Source organism: Rhipicephalus sanguineus, chromosome 7, assembly GCF_013339695.2.
Source record: "Rhipicephalus sanguineus isolate Rsan-2018 chromosome 7, BIME_Rsan_1.4, whole genome shotgun sequence".
In the NCBI taxonomy this organism is placed as follows: domain Eukaryota; kingdom Metazoa; phylum Arthropoda; class Arachnida; order Ixodida; family Ixodidae; genus Rhipicephalus; species Rhipicephalus sanguineus.
The window spans coordinates 15,288,887-15,313,529 of NC_051182.1; the positions used below are offsets into that span (position 1 = coordinate 15,288,887).

General features: G+C 47.5%; 1 protein-coding gene and 3 non-coding genes across 4 annotated transcripts; 3 read left to right on the plus strand and 1 right to left on the minus strand.

The window, feature by feature from the left end:
* The first annotated feature begins 4,875 nt into the window (after positions 1-4,875).
* On the plus strand, positions 4,876-4,948 carry Trnat-ugu (transfer RNA threonine (anticodon UGU)). Its single transcript has one exon. It is a non-coding gene; the product is annotated as a tRNA-Thr (tRNA).
* Positions 4,949-13,285: 8,337 nt separating this feature from the next.
* On the minus strand, positions 13,286-15,664 carry LOC119398516 (E3 SUMO-protein ligase PIAS1-like). The gene is made up of 2 exons (XM_037665360.2): positions 15,591-15,664; positions 13,286-14,402 (listed from the first exon to the last, which is right to left on the minus strand). Exons 1-2 carry the CDS (start codon positions 15,662-15,664, stop codon positions 13,286-13,288), a joined length of 1,191 nt encoding a protein of 396 aa, XP_037521288.2.
* A 2,272-nt stretch (positions 15,665-17,936) lies between these two features.
* Positions 17,937-18,010, plus strand: Trnai-aau (transfer RNA isoleucine (anticodon AAU)). The gene has a single exon. It is a non-coding gene; the product is annotated as a tRNA-Ile (tRNA).
* Positions 18,011-20,860: 2,850 nt separating this feature from the next.
* Positions 20,861-20,934, plus strand: Trnai-aau (transfer RNA isoleucine (anticodon AAU)). Its single transcript has one exon. It is a non-coding gene; the product is annotated as a tRNA-Ile (tRNA).
* The last annotated feature ends 3,709 nt before the right edge of the window (positions 20,935-24,643 follow it).

A 24,643-nucleotide genomic window follows, 5' to 3' on the forward strand; every position in this document is an offset into this window, starting at 1 on the left:
ACGGCACATACCCGATACCCGATGAGACATCTGTGACACGTGTGTGTATGTTGCGATTACGATTACGATTGTAAAGTCATATACGATAAAAGTCATATGCAGCACTCAAAACACTCCTGAATTATCTTAATAAAAATTAAATCTAATAATAATTAAAGGCACCATGTTCCCGAAATCGACAAATCTGGCTATCACAATTCTGAAGGATGTGCACAGTGGGATGTGGAAAGTGTCGTGCCTGACAGTTTGACCATTGGCTCTCCATTTCACTGACCTCAAAGCAGTAATGAAGGGAAAACGGAATCCAGAACTCAAGACGATATACGAATAATAAGAAGAGGATTAAAATAGAAGAGCATTAAAGGGGAACCCAATAAATACATTTGCTTCATGTCACTCAATTTACATTCGCAGTGGCAACGCGCGGGTGACGTTGATCATACCGGTACGATACACAATGCTACTCGTCATGATTCACCCCTACCAGCAAAATTTGCTTGGCCCAAGCATGGTAAATCATCAGTGGCCAAGCTGTCCATGAATGGAAGTTATTGGAGCCAAGCAAAATATGAGCTTGGCAGTTGTAACAAGCTTACCATTGGCCAGCAAAGGAAGGCCGTGCTTGGCAAATCATTGGAAACCCTCTTGCCATGGTTGGCACTGTAGTGGAAACCATGCAATAACAAGCATGTTCTAGATATGGAAGCCAAGTATTTGGCCATGTAATTTCTGGCACATTTTTGTAGTTTTTTGTCTTGGATAAAATTTGATGCCCAGCTATTTTTTCTACATTTTTGTCTGTACCCCCCCCCCCCAAGATAAGTCACAAGGCAAATATTTCTGGTGCTTCAGGTTTATTTACACTGAAGATATACAAGGCAATACACCATTTTTATATTCCTTCCTGAACTCTTGCGATTATAAGTGTTGCTTGGGCTTCTGTTGGAGTCTTTCATCAAGGTGGCTGCCGTCTTTGCATAAGTGCACCTTCTTGATCCACAGCAAACATGAGCCACCTTTTTGTTATATCCGAAACAGCTGCGTCAGTTGTGTTGAAAGAGGGTATGTCTGGCACCCGTGAAATACAGGGAGACAAAAAATCATGAGCTTCTCTTTAAAAAGCCATTTCGTCAGGCTGTCAACAATTTTCAACACATAGCGGGAACATTTGTTGGAAGGCTAATTGGTTGTGCATGATTATGAAGATCAGAGCACATGCCGGACAGGAAGAAGAGTTTGATTGGACAGCATGATACATATTTTTTTTCACTTTCAACTACAAGTTTATTAATGGAGTAGCTTGCGTAGTTTGTAGAACCCCATCATACGAAACAAAAGATGAAGAAAAACAACAAAAAATGTCCCACTTAATCTTCTATTCTGGCACCCGTCTTCCAGAACAACATAATTCTTTCAAAATAATAAAAGATCATACTTTTTTTTGCTGATAGCACTATGGAAGGAGCATTGGCGCACGAGCACTCTATTATGTCCTGCTTTCGTCCTGTGCTTATGTCCTTTGATATTTATGGACGTTGCTGGGTAGTCTATGTACCATAATGCTGTAGTTTGCCGTGTAGCTTCTGTTGAGTCCTGCTGCTTAGCAGTGCTGCTGACTGTTAAACAAAGAAATTGGTTATGTGCTCTGGTTCTCGGCTCCTAAAAATAGGAACGCCAATAAACAGTAAAATAAGATGATCGAACACTGCACTGGAGAAAGCACATTGGCAGTAGTGAAAACTCGTTTTGTTTCAATGCTGATTCTTGCTCCTGATGGCACAAGTTGGCAGTAGTCATGAAGGCAGCATATAGAACTCTGAAAAATTTGTATCAGTTGGACAAGTTTCCAAACAAAACATCAGTAATACAGTATACTGGTCGGGGTGAAGCCTTTCTAAAACAACTACGACCGAAAATATCACAACATGGAGAAGTATACGTAATACTGAACCACATGAGGATGTTGTAATGAGCAGGAGAGAAAACTAGAATTTGTTTTTATTGACACTACCAAGGAGAAACAGCAGCACATTTGCCAGGCTTTTAAATGCTAATTTGTTCTCAGAAACCCAGCTGTACTTCTGTACGACCATTTTAGATACAATGTGCTGGAGCTCTCTGTGCATGGCATCTTTAGCACTGCTGCCATCTTCTAGGGAGAAATAGCTGATCTGTAATAAAAAAAAGCAATAAATAAAAGTTTATCAAAGAAATGTTACACATGTTTAAAAGCTTGGAAAGAAGTCTTTATTATATTCAGAGGTTGTGGTGCCAACAGAAAGATAACCTTGCAGTGATAAAACAGCATTATTTCATCACTTGAAATATTCATTATACATTCTACGCAGTACTTGTGCGGACTGACAAAATCTATGCCTTCATGGTGGAAAATTGTGATTAAAAGTAATAAAACCCAGTAAGAATTCAGCATCGCAATGTGGCAACGCGAGGCGCTCCTCCAGAAGCGAACGAGAAATCGCCGCGCACGCCGACCACACGCCACTCGCTGCTACGTGTTAAAGGGCATGGCCTCCTCGATAAATGTAGGTTCCAGAACGCTGATTGAAAAGCGATGCTCAAACACCGTACAGAAGAACGTTTGGCACATGCCCGGTTTTCGCTGGTAACATGGGAAAACTACGGCATGTGCAATCACACACATTGAAAAGAGATAGGACTACATATGCACTACGTACGCACGCAGCATCCGCGATTTTCGCCTCAGTGAACCTCGTCATCGAATCCCATATTGCATAGAGGGAACAAGGGCAAATAGAGAGACTGCTGCTGAAATTTACTCACCTTCTATTTCAACTTGAATTAGAAGCTCGTCGCTGCACAGCACACCTCCACTGTCAACCAACGCCGTGCGAACAAGAAACAAGGCGCGAAGACGCCGCGCAGTCATACACGCGTGGTTGGAGAGTGTATTCGGTAAATGTGAATACACGCTTAAAGCCACATTAACTGCAATATTTTTGATGACTTGTGTACTATTACACAAGCGCTTAACGGCCGCTGCAGTTTGTAAATTCGTGAAAATTGCCTGTTTGGATGCATTGGTGAACTATTTTTTTTAGCGCACTAGAGTTGTGCACAGGCCGAACCGTGCCGCGCGCGGGAAAAGGTGCGAAATTCAAACGTCGCACTGCGCGCGCGCGCATGTACAGGTCTGGTCCTCTGGATAAAAAGAAATAAAAAATGAAGTATTCCGTAGAGCAATTAGAGCGAACTAAATTAATGACCGGAAAAAATATTAGCACGTGGCTATTCGGTAGTGGTACGACTTCACGACAAACTGTACTAGAGAAACGGACACAACCGCTCTTCCGTCTCATTTTTTTAACCGCTTGTACGTGTTCGTGCGACACGAATTTCCATGGAATAGAATAATACAAAGAAGTGAGTACGCTTGATGGCCAAGCACATTCCGAGAACATTGGCCAGCACCCATGGTACGTTACAGAAAAGCCCTTGGCCTCCATCTTAAATATCGCAGATATCTTTCAAACCTTTTGTTTCGTTCTATTAAGTGGTAAGAGCCAACAACTACGGGAAACACACAGCTAAAAAATAAATTGGCCACTTTAGCTGCCATCTTATCCATATTTTGCATGTAGGCCATGCCCTTTTCTATCACGCTGTCAGGGCATTGGCCAATGATAACGGAAGCCGATGGGAATTCAAGATGTGTCCAATGATCGGCCATCGGCCACTGCTGGTAGGGTATGGCCATGCTGTGACAGTTCAAAATGATATTTTAAAAAGAAACAAAAAATGCACCACATGTCTTATTTTGCCGCAACCTGCGGGGCAAAACGAGACGCTGCGTGAGGCAACACGAGACAGCGTGAAAAAATTTTATCCTTTCATTTCTTGCAGTAGAAGCACTTCAAATTCACTCCGTGGGTCGCCACGCAGTCTTCATGCGCCCAGTCTTTGCACTCCACGCATTGAATCCACACGGAACCCGGCGCTGTGCTGCTCCAAAACTCCTGAAAAGCATTCAGTGCTTTTTTCATGTCGTTTTCCTCCCAGGAAACTCTAGATGATATCCTCTTGTACGTCCGCACCATCCTTAACAAAAGAATATTATATATAATGAGCGTAAATAAATGGTTCACTTAATAAGAGACTCTCTAAGGCAATTCAATGCCTTTTTGTCGCGTTTTGCCCCTCTCACATGCCCGAATTAAAAAAAAATTTCCCCTTTGGCCCACGACATCAAATGAACTAAACTTTTGGTGGCATGTAGCTAGTAGTATAAAGTAACAACATAAATAATTACATTGTTGTACTGATGCCGGAGTAGCTTCATGCACGGATCCGAAAATTTGGCCGAGCAGAACTTCGCCCCTTTTTGGCGGGTCACGAACCCGCTGACATCAGCCGCGCAATTTTTCCCGCGCGAACGCTGTGAGCAATCATCAACGTTTACACATAAAATGTTGAAAACTACCGGGAGCTATCGCTGAAATAGAGAAACAAAGAAAATGTACTTTTTGTATTAGCTGTAGAGGGCGGCAAAGTCAAAATGTCGCGTTTTGCCCCGCGTCTCATTTTGCCCCGCCTTACCCTACAGAGGAGGGACAGACCCATACCCAAAGGAGCTTCGCACCTAAAACGAGCTCTTCAAATTAACACTTCTTTCCTTCATTCATAGCGAGGGTCTCGTTCTGGCAGACTTGATGCTTTCAGGTGGTATGCGAGGGATTATTGGTCAGCTGCCAGCTCGTAAGAAGTTCACGTGCTACGTGACGCCAACAGGCAGAAAAAGGGGTTTCCACACTCGCCGTCATGGCTACTGGCGGCGCTGACTGACGCTCCCACGTTTAATGTAGATATGTACCCTATAAAGTGCACGGGGGAATGGCCGCCGCGGTAGCTCAGTTGGTAGAGCATCGAATGTGTTATTCGAAGGTCACAGGTTCGGTCCCTGCCCGCGGCAAGTTATCTTTTCGTCCATTTTATTTCTTCACATTTACCTTACATTTACTACTAATAAGATCCCCTCTACTTCCTTGGCATTATTGTCTGTTAGTGCTCATTAATATTGTGTATAACAAAGACAAACGAGCCCTTAAAATTAACAATTCTTTCCTTCATTCATAGTGAGGGTCTCGTTCTGGCAGACTTGATGCTTTGAGGTGGTATGCGAGGGATTATTGGTCAGCAGCCAGCTCGTAATAAGTTCACGTGCTACGTGACGCCAACAGGCAGAAAAAGAGTGTTCCACACTCGCCGTCATGGCTACTGGCGGCGCTGACTCACGCTCCCACGTTTAATGTACATATATACTCTGTAAAGGGGATGGGGGGATGGTCGCCGGGGTAGCTCAGTTGGTAGAGCATCGAAGGCGTCATTCGAAGGTCACAATACTAGTACACTCTAGTCACAGGTTCGGTCCCTGCCCGCGGCAAGTTATCTTTTCGTCCACTTTGTATTTTTATTGTTAATCAAGCTTATTCATTATTACTCACATGTCCGTATGCTATTGCTGTATTTTTTGTAATATACCCCATCCATGTAGCCATAGGAGGTCCCCCTGTCAGTTTCTCTGAAACTTTGGGACCCCCTGCTGTGAAACGCTAACCATTTAACTCAACTGAACTATTTAATAAACTTGACTTGACTTGACTTGACTTTTGTTTCTTCACATTTAGCTTGCATTTACTACTCATAAGCTCCCCTATATTTCCTTGGCATTATTGTCTGTAAGTGCTCATTAACTTCAGGTGAATAACCATTCGAATTAAGTGTATGGCTGAAGAAATGGTGGGATCGGCGTTACGGTCTTGCATATGTGTCTTCCACAAGCTGTGCATACCGATGAGGAAAAACATATCATATTGCACTTCATCAGCGATGTTGGTATAAGATTTTTTTTTGTTCAGCGAATCGGGAACGCAGGAACACACAACAGACGAAGGAAGAGTGCGGTACGGTTCTTCCTTTGTCCGTTGTCTGTCCCTGCGCTCCCAGTTCGCTGAACGAAAAATCAATTACCAACTGGCCCACCTATCAATCCTTCCGTAACCGATGCAATTGTCGAAATGATTCGCATGTCTGTTTTACTAGAATTTACGTGTACGTAATTATTTTTTTATATATTTAGTAATACTGTCAATCCCGTCAGGAACTTTTCCAGGACTGGGTTCAAAACTGTGTGCAGTCATTATGCATGCACACAATTATACAGTAGTAGATATGGTTACAAAAAATTCTACGAAATAGTAACGCTAAAAACTTCCCATAGAGAGCATACCGGGCTGTTGACAAAGTAATGCTTTGTAAACAGACTGATATCACCCGAAACCGTTCCTAATGTACTTTTATGTGGTTTAGAATGTACTTGTGCGACATGTTTCACATCATGGCTAGCTTGCTGGCCAGCACACCTTTGGACGTGTAATTCAACTATGTTCTTTGTTTGCGGAGCCCTTTGCCCAGCAGCACGCCCCTGGGCTGCAAAGACTGACTAGCGAAGAAGCCAGTGCATTTCAGCTGCGAGAGATAAAACTCGCCAGTACAACTCAACATTTTGCTGCCGTTGAAGCACTGGTTCATGAAGTACAGTCTCTTTTTCGTAATTTGTTTGTCTTGCATGCTTCCATGTACGTTGAGCAGCTGTCCCCATCTGTTATTATTATTAAGGTATTTGTGTGGTGTCATTGTTGCATGCAACTAGCACCTGCTATTTATTTTCGTAATTACACAACGAACAGAGTAATTTCCAATGTTGTGTGTTCGCGTAAAGCATGCAAACACACAAGTAAGTGTGCCTGTATCGAAAAGCTACAATGTTAAAAGGCCTTTCTGATTACATGGCATGCCGGTAAGGCACCAGTTCTGTTTCTTTTGTGTGTGCGGACACCACCAATATCGCACCATGGCCAGCTGTTGAAGTCTCGTCTCAACCAGGAGCTATGGGCTTGCCGACATCTACAGTGCAGGTGCCTTCAGTCATAAAGCCCAGCTACACGCTGCTCCAGCAGTGCTGGCGACATGTGGTCGCTCAATTTAGATTGTGTGACTAACATGTAGCAGGCGTATTGCCGATAACTTGTTTCTCCACTTAATCGAAGTGATTTGTTACGGCTGGTGTTCATGTAGCTAGTAAAGTAAAACTAAATTTCTTTAGGCTCCGGCAGCCATGCAGTATGATGTACTTTTACCAGAGAAGTTATGTGTAAAATCAAGCCAGCTTTTGAAATTATGTATGTGTGATTATCATATTTCGTAGACCTAAGAGAAAGGTGCTGGATGTACAGTTATTTCAAATGAAATGCTTCTCAGGCACGCTGCAGTAAAGCGTTAGTAGCTGCTGCCGTGGCAACGCTGAGGTTAGAATGAAAGCAGTTTCAAGTTTATATCTGCTAGTAACACTGGACACCTGCTACACTTCTGTTTTACTTGCTGGCCTGAGTTGCATAATGGGGGTTGCACATGTGCCTTCCATTTACGTGTGTAGCTTATTTGTAGTAGCTGCCTGAATACGATGCGTGCATGTCTGCATTTATACTCGTATCAACTTCTAACACTCGCTGAGGCAAAAACCAGTCAAAAAGACGCCGGACAAGGGGAAGAAGTGACACACACAACGACCAGTCGTTGTGTGTGTAACTTCTTCCCCTTGTCCGGCGTCTTTTTGACTGGTTTTTGCCTCAGCGTCATGTACCAACTGACCCAGACTTCGACGTTGTTGCAACTTCTAACAGTGATACCAACACTGCTTACGTGTGTGAACTTTCTCAACTCTTATGCAATTGTTTTTTATGCGTGCAGACATGTCATTGGAGCCAATCCTGCTAGCAAAAGAAGGTGCTGCCTCTAGAGGATTGCATGCTGTGCCACAATCTATGGCATATCCCCCTGCAAGTAGCTCTGCACACGCTCACTCAGTGCCTGCTGAAGGAAGCAGCGTGCAACGAACAGCGCGCACAGCTGCTCCACAGGAAAACGGGGACGCTTTGGCTCCCGCAGACGCACCCCTGCCATCGAGATCGGCACGAAGCCGCACAGCAGCGGTAGAGCGGGTGCTCACCCCAGAAGCTCCTGCCCGAATGGAGGCACTCAAAAATGATGAGCAGCGCAAAGCGGAGCTGCATGCCATGGAGCTGCGCTTGCATAAGCAGCAGCTGTATCAGCAACGACAGCTGCACAGAATGCGAATGCAGCAGGAGCAGGAGCTCGCCCCAGAAGCTGCTGACCGACTGGAGGCACTCAAAAATGATGAGCGGCGCAAAGCGGAGCTGCATCCCATGGAGCTGCGCTTGCATAGGCAGCAATTGTCCCAGCAACGACAGCTACACAAAATGTGAATGCAGCAGGAGCGGGAGCTGCATAAAATTCAGGTGCGGCTTCTGAAGCAGCAGCTGGAGCAGCAAAAGTGGCGCATTGATGTGGAGCGCCAGAAGCAGCAGCAGCGCGCAGAAAGCCAGCAGGCAGAAAAATAAATGATTCGTTGTCTCTCACACACATTGTTTTTATGTGCAAGACGTACGGAACAGCTCTGGTGAAGGATAAAAATATGCTGTTATTTGCAAGCATGCAAAGGAAACCTAAAACAGGACCAAAGTATGTACATGAAGGATAGTGTTAGACATGTCGTCAAAGCAGAAATCTCATTAACATTCAATAGCATTCCACCTTGTTACACAGAGAGAGTGCTGAAAAGTTCCTGGCTTTGCACAGACGGTGTACAGGTACAGCCTTGAAAGCGCACAGTTATTCAAAGTAATTCCTTCTCAAGCAGATGTCCCTTCTACATTGTTGTTTCGCCTTTTATAGTTGCTTAAAAAGAAGCCTTGCTATAGGTCGTCAAAACAGCCATCAGCAGCATGTCTGATGATAACGTCGTCATAATAATGTCTCTTCAAGTCATCATTATGGCATCTTCAAACATACGGCAGTTGTAAAGGACCAGATCACGTGAATATGGGCGATGCAGGGCCACTTTGGAACCCAAGGCCTTGAGTTTGGCAGCCACAACGCGGGACATCTGTGAATGTTCATTGCCGACTGTTCCAACATTTCTGCACCCACTCCTGACATGATCCCAGAAGATTCCCAGGAACTGGGCTGCATTTTTGGCAGGTATTCACCTATTTTTAAGAATCGGCTTGTAGACAGCATAGCTTGTTACCGGATTTTTCGAGGTTGTTGGGAGGCCTCTGTGCGATTCATGTTCAATAGCAAATGTCATGTCTTAAAACGAAGGAGCCCGCTTTTGAATGAGCTGTAAGGACACTTCCCACAATGTTTCTGACATTTCAGCGTGAATGTTCTTTGCAAACTTTTTCTGCAGGCCCCGCCGCGGTGGTCTTGCGGTTATAGCGCTCGTCTGCTGACCCGAAAATCGCGAGATTGAATCCCGGCCGCGGAGGCTGCATTTTCGATGGAGGCGACAATGCTGAGGCCTGTGTACTTAGATTTAATGCACGTTAACGAACTACAGGTAATCAAAATATCCACAGCCCTCCACTACGGCGTCCCTCATATTCATATTGTGGTTTTGGGAGGTTAAACCCCACATATCTTACTTGCCCAATTATTTAACAAAGTATAAAGTTTTCATACGGTTTTAGGTGTCTGTTTCATTTCTGAGCGCAAGGATGACGAAGCCACGAACTTCTCAACACCCCATCGAACGTGCACATACATGGCTGAGGTTGTTTGTCATCTCAGTAGAACAGAGTGTACACTTTCCTTCATTAGTTAAATGCGCGAGCGATCAGCCGCGTTCGGCATCGCGAAACCGAGCAACGTGTCCGTTTGGTTCGCCACATCAGGCTGCGGCCGCCTCAAGTGCTGCGGGATCACGACAGCTGGTGGTTCCGGGTCCTGCCTGAGGACTGCCAGGTTGTGCAGGGCAGCACAAGCTGTAGTGATGACAGCAGAACGCTCCGCGAGGTGTTGCAGTCTCATGTCCAAACACGGGAAGCGAAGCTTCCACACACCGAAGGCTCTCTCGATGGTGTTTCGAGTGCGGATGGCTGGCGGATGTGTGCTGCTTGATACCTACGTAAAAAATATTTTGCTCTTTGAACTTACCCTCAATTCCGGAGGACGAACGTTACGCTTTGGAATCATAAGCACAGCAACTATTGCGGTCAGCGTTCATATTCTATTGTAATATGGGATATAATCAGTGCGTAAAACATGCACCATGCTATTCTATTTACGGTCTTAGGCACAACAGCTTGGAAATAATTGCGCAAGTTTCATAAAGTAAACCAAACCTAAATGTTTACACAGCCTTACTAACCTGCTTTCGTGGCACGGGTAGCCAGCATCGCCAAGCAGGACTCGCTTGGTCTCATAAAGAAGGCGTGCACGACTGTTGTCGAATATACGACTGTCGTGCAAGGATCCACACCAGCTGCCGACGACGTCGAAGAACTGCAGCTTCGGCCCTCTAATCACCTATTGAAAAATTGCAAAACTGCAATTGGTCAAGGCGTTGGCATGTGGAAATGATGTTTTCAACCGTAGTTGGATTGTTAACAGCCAAAGCGTTGAACGCAATCGTGCCAATTCCTTTAAGGATGTGGCGAACGCGCTCGGCTTCCGTCATATCGCTGTTCGCACGGCGACAGAGGGCCAAAACATCCTCGATATATGAAGTGTATGTCTCGTGTGCAAGTTGAACCCGCGTAGCCAGCTTCTGTTTGGCGGTTTCGGAACGACCTGACGAGCATCCGAAGATTTGTCGCAGCTTGGTGGCAAAGGTCAACCAATCGACGAAGTCAGTTTCGTGGTTGAAATACCACGTTTTGGCAACGCCGGTCAGGTAGAATGGGAGATAGCTCAATTTCTCCGCTTCGGTCCACCGATTGGCTGAACCCACACGGTTGTAAAGGTCGAGCCAGCCTCGACGTCGTCACCGCGGAGACCAGCGAATACGGGTGGTTCGCGCTGAGGGCTTGTGACAGTGATATTGCATGTTGTGCTGTTTTTCTTCTGAAACAAAAGTAAACTACGTACATCATGCATGCATGATCTTCTTTCAGTGTAGTAGCATTCACTGTTATTTCTGGGTACAGCAAAATAATTTGAAAGACGTTAAAAGACTATTCCATTCGTGTGCCTCTTAAAGCTGTAATCACGCGACGGGCGTGATCGCGGACGAGTAGCTTGACATGTTACGTGATTCGGATCGCTCTGCAGCTAGCATTCACAAGAGAGGGGTGAATTCACGCTACAGCGGAGGATTTTGGTATTTCCCGTTGAGCATCCCAACTGTGATTTGGACCTCCGTTGTTTCGCGAATCGCTCCGTGCGGACCTAAGGAGGACCGCGCGGAACAGTTGACGTTGTACATAATCTGCAGGCTCGAAGCGCGATTTGCTCCGTCATGTGGATACATTTTTACACGGCCGCAGCACCGCGCAGTCAAAAGGACACCTCACCGTACAGAAGAGTCTGAGCGGGGCCCTAATTGAGTTAATTGATAACTACCGTGGCTGATTTTTTTACCAATATGCCGTTTATGACATTTTTTATTTAAATTGCAAAAAGCATATATAATGGCATTGTATAATGTGAATGTTAAATTATTACTCTTTAAAAATTACAGCAATGCTAGGAACATTAAAAGAGAAGAAGTAGCAAGTTGCCTGAACGTTTATTGAGAAGTAGCCCTTCGTCCGGCCCACCAGGCGCTTTGATGCGGATGTGGGTACAGGTCTATGCACCCTGTCACCCCTCAAAATATGGCGATGCGGCCCCACCATCGTTTCGCGGAACCCGTCGTCAGAGTTGGGGAACTTCATGACGTCCCGGAACAAGTGCGTGGGGATCAGCCGCGACACACGTTCGATAACGCGGCTCACTGTCGGCTGTGACACATTCACGAGGTCACCCGCCACGACTTTAAATGTGCCCGCTCCAAAGAAGCGCAGCGCAATCAGAAGCTGCGTCATTGGTGGATGAGGCTGGCCACGGTTGCTGCAGCTCTCCTCAAGGGTCAAGCACTCACGCGGCTTTTTCACGCTGCTCTTCGTGAAGCGGAAGCGCGTGAGTAATTCGCTGTACGTGAAATGTTGCATGGGGTTCAACCGGTTCCTGAAGAGTGGTCGCGGTATGCGCGCGCAGTCCTGTAGGCAGCTCGTCAATGCGGAGCCCATATTGCACAAACGAAGCGTAGTCCGCCATGATACTTGACTCAAGGAGCGATTGAAGGTAGCTCCCACGTTACCTTCACAATCTCAAGTGAAACGCTCGAGATTTCCTCCAGTCGAGGAGCGTTTCGAGTGAAGGGCGATTTGTAAATTGGAAAACGGCCCTCAAGGAGCATTTCGAGTGAAGGGTCGAGTCGAGGAGCGTTTGTCAATACAGGTCCGAATCATCCGAAGCGCAGGCTCTGAATTGTCCTACATGCTAGAAACGCTGTCTAGCCTGTCTACTATTGTTGCACGGGAAAGACAAGCCGGTCATGGGACAGCGTGAACGAGATAACGAACGGACAAACGCGCAGATAAAGGGGGAGAGAAAGCAGCCGGTGATAGACGCTGCCAGCCGTCCGCATTTTTTTTTTTTGTCAGGACTGCCATCTTTCATTTTTAGTCAGACCGCGCACGTGGTGCGGTGTCAAAAGATTCTGATACGCGAACGACATTTCTCGGGGATAGCGCCCGCACACTGCCTACTTCAGTACGCATGTGGTCATAGATAAGCCGCGAACTCGTTCGTGTGGCAAGCAGCATTCGTATTCAAGCAGCTTTTAAATACGACATTATTTCCGGAAGAAGGTTTGACATCAATGACTGAGAAGAGGCAGCAAGAATGGTCGTCTATCTTTCGACAATTTGTCTTAAACGTTAAAACGGCAAGGGGGGGGAGGGCGGGATAATACGAATAGACTTTCTCTTGTTGCAGGAGGTACCGCAAAAAGGTGATACACATTCAGCTTGCTGTGAAGTGTTGACCAGTTTTATTCATAATATTCGTATCAATAGGGAAAAATGCACCGCATCTTGGAACCTTGCGGTAGGACAAAACACCATTTATATGACAAATCGTAATCGATGCTTACTTCCACACCATTGTCAAGGCCTTGCCTGTTGCAGCCGCACGCAATTAGAAGGGGCACGCCAGATATTGGCGGAAGAGTTCGAAACAACGCCACAGGGGCAGCCGGTGCCGTTCACAGAATGATCTTGCGTAGGTCAAAAACACCCGTGTGCACGACTTCGACACATTCAGGCGCTGGTGAAACGTCGCTGGAGACGACTAGAGGGGATGGGTGAATATTCGCACCGAGGCCATGCCCTGTACTGGCGGGCTACGGTCGAAGACCAAAGTCAGCTCCACGGCCGATCGCCTCGTCACGGCTGTGCTCGGTAAGGTCAATAGCATCCACGGTGAGGTCAACAAACTTCGTCTTACGCCGCTTGTTGGGCCACCCGTCGTGCTCGTTAGACGAGGACGCCGAAGGCCCCTTCGAGCTCCTAGCACTCAACGACCAGGCTTTTCCAGCTAGGAAGCCATCCTTCGGCGACGCCGACGGAGTCCAGGAGCCGTCTTTGCGGAAGAGAACGCTGTCGCATTCGGCGGGCGCCTTCTCGACAATCTCCTTAAAAAGCTGGTCTACGAATAGCAAGAAGAATGCGGCCCGCCGACCACACACGGGACACATCCACGTGGGCCGCGTCTCGTTGATCTGCAAGTAGCTCGGAGCGTCGAAGCACTGTATGTGCTTGCACCCGAGCGCGCGGCACGGGACGCTCATCCGCTTCTTGCTCAGCGGGCACGTGAGAGAAGCTTGAAAACTCGTCACCGCGATGTCACCGCCCCCACTTGCTCGCTCCTGCTCCTTGATCAGCTCTGTGGTCATGGCCGTGTTCGGCGCCTTTCTCTGCTGCAGTTCGCGAAGAATCGTGGCCGCCGATTGCTTCCGAACCAGGAACACGCCGACGACGTACTCACGGTCCCATTCACGCTGCCAGCTCAGCGAAAGCTTGTTCTTGACGCCAGGATACAGAAAGCAGGAGGAGATTATGTTGACGGGCAGGCGCACGCGCATGGTCGCACCGCCGGGCGCCAGCACAGGAATCGACGCCGGCAGTACGCAGGCCTGATCGTTGACCTTCACGGTCAAACCGGCTGGGTAGCTGTCCTCCTGATAGCTGTCCTCCTGTTCGCCGAGCCTGTCGTCTAAGCATAAACGAAGGTGCACCTCCACCCAGAACTCCGAACCCGTCGCTATGTGATCCGACATCGACTTGAATATTTCGTTCACGTGATACGGCAGGAACTGGAAGTGAAAAGACTTGTTGCACCGCGACCTTCCGTCGCTCTTGAGGCTCGTCGCCGGGAGCAGTGTGGCCAGGACATGGTAGAAAGGTTGCCTCTTGAAGTAGACGTGCGGATAATGCCGAACGCGACCACTTACGAGACGTCTTCGATGATCCCCGCGAAGTCATTGTGAACACATGCAGATGTTCTCGAAGCTTGAGGCACGTGGAGGGCTAGGGACGCAGCGTCGTCGTCTTTGCAAAGGATCTGCGCAATCGGGCACGCGAGACTGACGATGCAGTGGGCAGACACAATGCGCGTCTACATATATGCCTGCGCCGCTCGCCAGCTTCGCCGTGACTGAGGCGCTTCTTAGCTATCAGATTGCTTCGTATCCCGCGGCCTTTCTTTTCATTGCGTGAATTTGTTTCTCGCTTATATATCATGTACTGATAGTGCTGTGAAAAGCAGCAATGGGATTGACCTGCGACGTCGAATCCGTGTACTGTAAAAAGAAGCTTTAAATTAGCAGAAAATTAAGACGAGTTCATTCGTGTGCAAGTCTGGCGTATACAAGGCATCAAAGCCACTACAGTCTGCAGTTACCGTAGGAAACTATATGATAGAAACAGGTTGTTTCACCGCCGCGGTGCTACAGTGGTTGCGGTGCTGGGCTGCTGACTCAAAGGACGAGGTTTGACCCCGGCTGTGACGGTCACGTTTCAATGGAGGCGTAAGGGCCCGAGTACTGTTCGGCTAAATAAAGAGCTCGGCTAAATAAAGAGATTTATCTTGGACGTGCGGACTGCTGCCTTCGTCAACGTCCCGACTCCGTGACAATACCGTTGTTTTGGCCCGTAAAACCCGAGCAATTATTATTAAAACAGGCTGGTTTAGGGAGTTCCCAGAGCGACTCAGGCTATGCGATCAAAGTAGTATCACCCGTGTGATGCATCTCTACTAAAGTGAGTTAGTCCTGTGCGTCACACTCAACGTCGCTGCCTCTCCTATAGAGTTCGTGCACGACTTCTCCGCGCTTCCTGTTGAGTTGTTCGCACGTTGAGAGGCGAGCCGCTCGCTTTTTGCATATATATATATATTTATATACATGTTTTCTGCCGCGCTAGAGACATATATACAATAACACTGCAGAGGAAGCTCAGAAGTTATAGACAGCTTGCACATGACGTCGTGGACGCTGCCTCCAAACGTACTCCACGATGGCGGCTTTGATGACGAAGGCAGCATAATCACGATGCCGTTAACCCGTTTCAATGTGATAACGACGCGGCCGCGACGTGATTGGTCTCTGAGCATGAATAACGAAAGAACCTGCATACTATGCACATTACGTGACGACGTAAACTTCGTGTCCAACCACGCGGTGCTCCAACTTGCCAGCTACGGTGATGGCAGTGCAAGCCATCTATAAGTATCCCAACATTTCGCTGTTTGTCCCATCGCGTATGATCTCTGTTTTTACGTGCGCGTTTGCCTGTCGAGTCATTAGCTATGCGCCGTTTTCCTCTCCGTTTCTTTTCCGCGCAGCTGTGCCACCTGTCTTCGTTCAAGTGCAATGAAACAAGTCTGTATTTTTCACTTGGGTTTCTGCATTACGTAAAACATTCTCTACCGTAACAAAGGCTGTGAATGCAGCAACACAAAGGTTGAGCGTCGAGGAGAACTTTTTCTTGGCCTAGTTGGTGAAATAATGAAGGTATAGTTTGCCGCTACAAAGACTTGCACGAAGTCGTCGTCCTCGTCTTCTTTTGCGTGCATATGTTGAGCGTTGTACAGCATAATTCTGTAGTATATTCTAGGCACTATAATGATTCTATGTTTCCCATCGCAAGGCACACGGACCGCACAAAAACGACGCTGTGCCTGTGCAGTTCACTAACACAGCGCCGAATGAAGTTGTGTGAGTCGCTTTTATGTCGTCCGTGCTCCTCACGCATGAAATCCGTGCTCATTTAAAGGGGCACTAAAGGCAAATATTAGGTCGACGTGGATTGTTGAAATGGGGTTCCGGAAACTTCGTAGTTCTTGCTTTGTTCCAAAAGAATATTGCGTTGCACCGAAAGCTGACTAAAGAAGAAAGCTTGATCGTCCGATGCCTGTAAAGCAACATATACACACATGGAACATTAATGCGCCGCCGCGGCTGCATTTTCGATGGAGGCGAAAATGTTTGAGGCCCGTGTACTTTTAGGTGCACGTTAGGTATTTAGGTGCACGTTAAAGAACCCCAGGTGGTCGAAATTTCCGGAGCCCTCCACTACGGCGTCTCTCATAATCATATCGTGGTTTTGGGACGTTAAACCCCAGATATTATTATTATTATTAATGCGCCGCCACTACCCAACAAAATATAGCTGCATGTGCCCGCTCTGCAACGTACCAGACACCATGGCCCACTTGCTCCTGGAATGCCATTGTCATGGAAACCGCGATATGCAACCGATGACGGACGTGAACCAAGCACCACAAACGAACGACGTCCAGCTAACCGAAACGTGGGAGGCCAAGCCAGACAGGAGATTACTGGAATGCCCTGACGCCAAAGGTGAAGGAAAAAGATGGTAGATGGCAAGGCCGTGAATTGTCGATGTTCGCTCGTGCGAGTGCTTGCAATGTTTTCCTGATTGCAAAGGTGTGGCATGTACTACAGTTTCTGTCAGTGTCTTGCGTAAATGTGCAAAAATTGCACCGTATTTTTGCGGTCTTCATTTGGGGCTCAAACTGGGAAAGAGTCAGCAGAACAAATCTTTTTCGTTCGGTGAAGGACGGGGGCCTTGGTCTTTCACATTTATTCATCAGACAAATTGTGTCGCGGTTTGTGTTTTTACGGGACCAGAAAGACCCGTTTTTGATAGCCGTTATACATGTGAAGTTAAAAAATGTAATTCCAGATTTTGTTGTGTCTAGTGCAGCTGCAATTGATGGCGGTATAAAATGCTACTTCAAAGAAGTGGTGATGGCATTCAGGATGCTTCAGGCGCTATTTTAACTCGAGTATTTGAGTCTTGTACCAAGAAAAAGGCTGTACAAAGACATGATCACTGTAATGATGCCCACACCATTATACAGATCAATAAACAATAAAGGCCCCGGGCAAGACATGCTAAAAAGAGTGAAAAAAATGACCGTTAGAGGATCTATAAAATCGTTTTTCTTTAAATTAGACACGAACACATTGCCTGTGAAAACATGGCTTAAAAACAAAGGCATATTTATACCGTGGACGACAAACTGCACCCGGTGTAACAAACCGGAGAATATCGAACACGCATTTATTGACTACTGGGATACAACAATTTTTGGGATGTGTTAAAAAGAACCCTGAAGAAAGAACTACCGATAACAGCACATGGAATACGTTATCCTTCAGTGCAGAATCAGTGTGCTGTTGCATACGACATTATAACGTTATTGGGGCTTTACAGACTCTTGATCACACGCATGGCCGTAAGGCATATGGATTCTAAAGCGAAATCGACACGTGAAAACTTTATTAAATGTTCAATGTATGTGCGCGAGATATATCGAACTTGGATAAACCTCCAGATTGTATGGGGGTACTTGATGAATTGGTGAAAATGAAATGTTTTTAATCCATCACAATGGTCGAGTAGACCAATGTGGTTTGTATACATATGTATTGCTTTATTTCGGAATAAAATGGTTATAAAAAAAGTGGCCTGCTAGCTCAGTCGGTTAGATCATCGTGCTAATAACGCAAAGGTCGTAGGTTCGATCCCTGCGCAGGCCATACTCTCTCTTTTTTATCGCGTTCCTTCCCTTCACTCTCTCGACTTTTTCTCGTGGCTTTTTTTTTGCTTAAGGCGGCCACAGATCATCCACCGTGGCACTCCCGCCGAACATAAATGGAAGAGACAAGCTAGTGTGTTGCGGTTGAGAAATAGGTGCCTTCATGTGGCCTGCTAGCTCAGTTGGTTAGAGCGTCGTTGGAGGTTCTGTGGCGGCCTGCGCCGGCCACAGAACCTCCAACGCGGCGCTCCCACCGAACATAAATGGAAGAACATAAATCAATGCGCAGGCCATACTTTCCGTTTTATTGCGATAGTAATTATATGGACAGTCTCGGCTAGTTTTTGATGTCTCCGTCGCCGCCGTCATGCACCGTATATGTATAAGTATGTATATATATATATAAAAGTCCCAAAGAAAAATAATTCAGAAAAATGCTTCTGAAGCGCCGAATTGAACCAGGGACCTCTCGCTCCGCTGCGCGTGGCGCTAACCACTACGGCACAAAACGCAGATCCTCAAGGTAGCTAACGGCGAGCGCTATATACCAGGCACGTAGGCAAGGGGAGGGGGGCGCCCCCCCCCCCCGATATTCATCCGGCCTTCTATATTCCCCGGCAACATTTGTTTTATTTTTGCCATGGAAAGACTTTCTTCTGAACAATGAGGCTTTGGGACCCCCCCCCCACCCAAAAAAAATCCTGGCTACGTGCCTGCTATATACACACCGTTTACCTCTGGCAGGACTCAGAAACGGCAGGCTCATTACCAGCGGGATGGCGCGAGGAGCGCAACGGGTGCATTTAAAAGTCGTCGGCCAGCTCGCTCACTTCTTCTAATATTTGTGCATGGAGAATTTTGCCCTTCCGCTGTCTGCTCGCGCGGTAGTTGCTGCCGGAGGGCCGCTTTTCTTGCTATCGCATTCATTGCTTCGCCCTTGCGGCGAAACTGTGACTTCTTTATCGCGTTTCTTCCCTTCACTCTGCCGACTTTTTCTCTTCGCTTTTTTTTTTGTTTAACCCATATATGACCAAACTCAGAAAAAATGACAAAAGAAATATTTTTTTTCACAAAACGTGTACTTCCATCCTCAAAAGAAAGCTCAAGTTCTTTATTTACTGCTAGGTAAACGCAACACTCTTTTTGAAGCCGTCCTATACAGACAGGACACTGGCCATTAGGGGTTCGAAGTACGGGTGTGGTAAGCCTCGAAACATTTCACGTGCACACCGATATTGCACTTCTTCCATGACGTCTTTCATACAAAGCACGCGTTTCCCCGAAGAAAGCGGCCGGCACGTGGCAGCATGAAAAGCAAGCAATGTCTAGGCTTGCACACGTTGAGAATGAGGCCTGCTTAATCTGCTGTACGTGGCGCTACTCATCAGCTAAAGAAATAGCGATGTTACAGTGCAGCAAAGAAGCGTCCTATATGTAGGACACTGGGCATACGAGGGGCGTTCAATAAAGATTTCCCCTGACTCACTTCTATTTATTGCAGGATGCTGAAACTGCGCATGTATATTGACATAGGTGACTGTAGGTCACGTGCCAAATTGCAACTCTGAACTAATAACGGTCTGTCTTTTAGAGGTGCCGAAGTAGTGTGAGGTGTGATAATGGATGCAGTGGAACATAGAGCAGCCGTCATGTTCCTCTACTTGAAAGGCCGCACTCCAAGGGAGACGTTCGATGATATAAAAGAGGTTTATGGGGAGGATTCGCCATCATATGATGTAGTGAAGAACTGGCATTGTCAATTGAAATACGGTAGGACTTCGGTGGAAACGGCTCCGATTGCAGGGCTACCCCACTCCGCTATCGATTAACACACAATCCAGCAAGTGGAGGCCGCCATTTTGGAAAATCGCCGCGTAACCGTTCGAGACCTAGCCCAAAATGTCAAGATTAGTGTGGGGTCTATGGAGAAAATCATTCAGGACCATCTTCATACGCGTAAGGTATCCGCACGCTGGGTTCCCGGCTGCTCACACCTTTCCAAAAGCAGGAATGAGTCGAATGCTCCCAGGCTCTTTTGACCACGTGCCATGGAAAGCAGCAGGACTTTTTCAACAGACTGATTACACAGGATGAATGCTGTGTCCATCACTGTGATCCGGAGACTAAAGTCCAGTCGATGCAATGGAAGCACTTGGAGTCACCACCTCCAAAGAAGACACGCACCCAGCCCTCAGCGGGCAACGTCACGCTCACAGTCCTTTAAGACCATCACGGAGTATTCTTGATGGATTTCCTAGGAAAGGGTGCCACGATTACTGGGGCATACTATGCTTCACTGCTGCGGAAATTGCGGGAGGCCACCAAAAGCAAGAGACGTCGCATGCTCACCAAAGGTGTCCGCCTTCTGCAAGACAATGGCCCAGTTCACAACTCACATGCTGCCCAGATGGAAGCACGCTCCTGCCGCTTTGAAATTTTACCGCATCCCGCTTATTCACCCGACCTCGCACCACCGGACTTCCACCTCTTTCCAACAATGAAGTCATATTTGAAGGGCAAGCATTTTCCAGATGATGAGACTCTGATTTCTGAAGTCACAACGTGGTTTTTGGAGCAACCTGTCGACTTCTACAAGCGAGGTGTTTACAGTTGCATAAAAAGAAGGGAGAAGTGTGTGTCGCTGGCTGGCACCTATGTGGAGAAGGACTAATAAACCTGTAAAGTTTCGTTGCTCTCCGTCCACAGGAAGTTGGTCAGGGGAAATCTTTATTGAACGCCCCTCGTATATGGGTTAAGGCGGCCGCAGAACCTACAACGCGGCGCACCCGCCGAACATAAATGGAAGAGACTCGCTAGTGTGTTGTGGTGTGAGTAATAGGTGCCTTCATGTGGCCTGCTAGCTCAGTCGGTTAGAGCGTCGTGCTAATAACGCGAAGGGCGTAGGTTCGATCCCTGCGCAGGCCATACTTTCCGTTTTTAGATGCGAAGCATCTCTTGCTCAGGGGTAGGTCCCACCGTGAGCTAGTCCGCACCCACACTACGCATGCGCAACTCTCCTCCTTCCCTCTCTCCGACAGCTGCGCGTTACTCTCTCCACGGGAAAGGAGGGAGGAGGCGAACCGGCCAAGCGGGTTTCCTCTCTGCTGCTGTCCGCAGGAGAGTCGGCGGGGGAGCAAGAGGGCGGCGCGATGTGCTTCCAGGGGTGGGGGGGTGGCGTCTGAGGCGGCGGTGACCGGCGGCTGCTTGTATCACTCTGCTGCTGTAGGGGTGCGAACGGGTTTCTGTCCTGCTGTGTACAGCATTCCTCCCGGTTGCTCCTGCTTGCCGGCTTCAGAAGCGGGTTTTGAGGAGAGGGTTTCTGGCTCTCCGGGTGGCGTGTATCCCAAACATATCCCCTAGGATGGCTGGGGCCCATACTGCGCCGCTATTGGCTGGAGATGGTCACGTGTCCTACACGCACTTCCGGTATTTTTTTGTGTTTTTGTTTGTTTCCAAGCAACATGGCGGCGCCCATATTCTAGTTTGTTTTGTTAGTTTTGCGCTGCCGCGCTGAAGCTGAAGCCGTGCCCGCCGTAGAGATGACGCCGAAATGTTTGGGCTTTTGGGACGGCGGCGCCTATGTCCGCTGTCGGCCGGCGTGGAAGACGCGGCACTTACGCCTTCGGATGCTAGCTGTTTTAAGGTAAGCAGTTGTCTCACCTGTGGTATTTACGCTGCGGTCTTCCGTTCCGCGCGTAAGCTACATGTGAATTTGTTTGAAAGTTGCAGTCCCTTTGTGACGGGATGCTGCTTCTTGCTATACCGCGCGTTCACCCAAGAGTCCTTTGTCACCTTTTTCTTATGACGCGATGCACCGCCTTCCAGCTTTCGCGCTGTATAGTACAATGCTTATGAAACGCATAGTAGCGGTTGTAGCCTTGGCGTTCGCTAGATACAAGTATGCGCATTTATTCTGAAAATGAAATCATTTGCGAGTAAGTGCACATGTCTGTCTCCTTCTGTCTTTGCCATTTCGCACCGTTTATCATTTCGCTGTGCTTCAAAACCAACTAGCCCACCAACAAGTATTAACTGCAGGAAGCTTTCCTAGACTGTGACATGTTTGAAAGAAATGACTATGAGAGAAGAATATTTCACAGTGCATGTTATCCAAGACCTAATGTCCTGACCACATTGAAATGACACTTCGGGGACCCTATTTAAAATACTGTTAGATGACAAGGCTGAAGATATTTTAGATGCGAAGTATCTTATGGCGGAGTTCAATCCGGTGGTGGTGGTGTGCGGCGGGACCACCCTTACTGCGCATGCGCATACCCTCTCCACTCACCCTCTCCCCTCCCCCTCTCAACTTCCCTTCCCCCATTCCACTCTTCCTCTGAAACGCGGGCTAGACATGCCGAAATTCTCTCCTGCGCATCGCGGCGATGAGCACCAGCGCATGCGCGTCTCCTCCCCCTCTCTCTCGTCTCCTACGCTGCCCCCTCTCGCACGCCTGCCGACTGCGTTTCCCGCTCGCCCTGTGAGAATTAACGGCCTGGCTAGAGGAAAGACAAGACGCGCGTAGCGTTCTTCTTCGCCTTCCATGACGCGAGGTCGGTAGCATGCCCAAAGAACGCCAACGGAACGCGATCGTGGAAGTGCTGCGGCTTCGCATCGCCTCATGGTCCCCTTTAGCGGGAAATGGTGTAATTTTTTATTTGAAGCAGGATTAGAACACCACAATATGTGAAGCGGTGTTAAATTTTGGAACAAACTGTATGTTCTAACACCTTGCAGAGATGCCATAAATATTGCACCAGAACGCCATTCACAGAAAGACATGTTCTCTTACCCTTTTCTTAAATAGTGTGTTCCATCGTCTGGTTGATGCAAATGCATGGTCCACCCGATGTAGCTTTCTTTATGGTCTGTCTGCAGCTTAGAGTTAGTCTTAATCTTTCTCCTAGTGATTTTCTGCATGGTATCATGTTGTTCAGCAAGCATCAACTCCCCCAAGAAAATGTTCTTGAACATCAATCTTGCCTTGGAGGTAGCACTAGTCATACGATACAGCTTGGTAAGCACAGACTTGAACCTGAAAATCAGTTTTTTTATTGATTTATTTGTTTGTTTGTTTTTTAGTTATCTCGTACGTACTGCCGGTCTTGGGCAGGAGTGAATATAAAACAATGCAAGAATAAATCAAACAACATGAGAATACATAAGAGAAATTGTCGTGTACGGAACCTTACTGCTGCATGTGACAGCACTCGGCACTGCACACGACAAAGTAACTGTTGAATGGCATAGCTAGTTTATCAAAAAGCAAGCAAAGAATACTATTACACACCTAGTTGATCAGAAACAAGAAAAAAACAGATATGAGAGGAGAAATCACAGCAAACAGTACGAGATTGTATCTGAAAAATTCACATACACAGCATCTTAATGTCCTCGCGTATGACAAGTAAGGAGTAAAAAAACACAGCTACTTAAAACAAAAAAACATTACCGCATATTAAAGGTGCATGACAAGTGTAAGGAAGGCCGCGAAAACTATTAACGTGAACAATTGAATGCACTCAAGAAAAAAAACATGGCTGATCCCTCCGTTATAGGAATCGGTATAACACGAAAGTGAAATGTGTCTTCACAGAAGTAGTGCTTATTGTGTAGTGATATATGAGAGCTTGTACAATGTCTATTCGTGTTTGGCAGCTATAGCACCGTTTGACGTGGATGCACCCATGTTGACAGCATGTCTCTATCGCGACGACTAACGCCCATGATCATGATTAAACCGTTGTGGTTGCTGACGGTGTGAACATATATTTGGACACAGCGAATCGCGAATCCCGCGTAAGGATGATATCAACAAGCTCATAATCAACACTTGTACCCGGTATGCACTTCTTCAAAGCGTCGTCAATTAAGGAGAGAAACGGCACGGTGTACGCTTTCTAGTAATGGGTAGCCGACGCCTGTGCTCATGCATACATAACACACACTGCGCTTCAGCAACACAGGAGGTAGAGGTTCGTAGCCTGAGCCGCAAACGCGTGCGTCCCGCTGGCCTCTGTCTCGCAGGCGCTGCTTTCGCTCCACCAAGGCACGACATTCGCCCGTAGAAATCGCGTCTTTTCTGCAACGCATAATGCAGCAGTTTGTTAGTCGGTGCTCTCGCAATTGAAGCAGTCGGCGGCGGAGAAATCCCGTTGGTGCACGTGGAAGCTGCACTACTCCGATGAGCCGACGCACGCTAACACGAAGCCAAAGGCAAAGAACGTAACTGCGTCAAGGGTGCCTCGGCGACGCCAACGCGGCCAGTCTACCTCTCTGGTACCGAGACGCTTTAACCATGACTTCCGATATCGTGTGCAATCTCGGAGTTAGCGCGAGTAAGTGTCGATCGTGAAGCATTACTTCTTTTCACATCTCACAGACGGCGGCACCTCCGCGCTCCGCCCGCCGCGGAAGAGAATGTGTGAAAGATATAAGGCGCGTTGGCGCCGCGTCTATAGCATCTCCCGAGTTAGTTCGGTCGGTAGAGAGTCGGGCGCTTTCCGTCGCGGCCACAACGTCGTGAGTTCAATTCCCAGCGCGGCATTTTTTCTTGGTTTTTTCTTTCTTACCCGTTGGCGTCCATTTTATCAACGTCATATCCGTGACGGATGTACTTGGTGGACCCCGG

Bases quoted from the DNA above. Each gene is read 5' to 3' on its own strand.
- LOC119398516 (XM_037665360.2), bottom strand. From the start codon at position 15,664: ATGGCTTGCACTGCCATCACCGTAGCTGGCAAGTTGGAGCACCGCGTG. The intron at 14,403-15,590 runs GTAATGTGCATA...GGATCATCGAAG, and splicing joins CACGAAGTTTACGTCGTCAC to ACGTCTCGTAAGTGGTCGCG.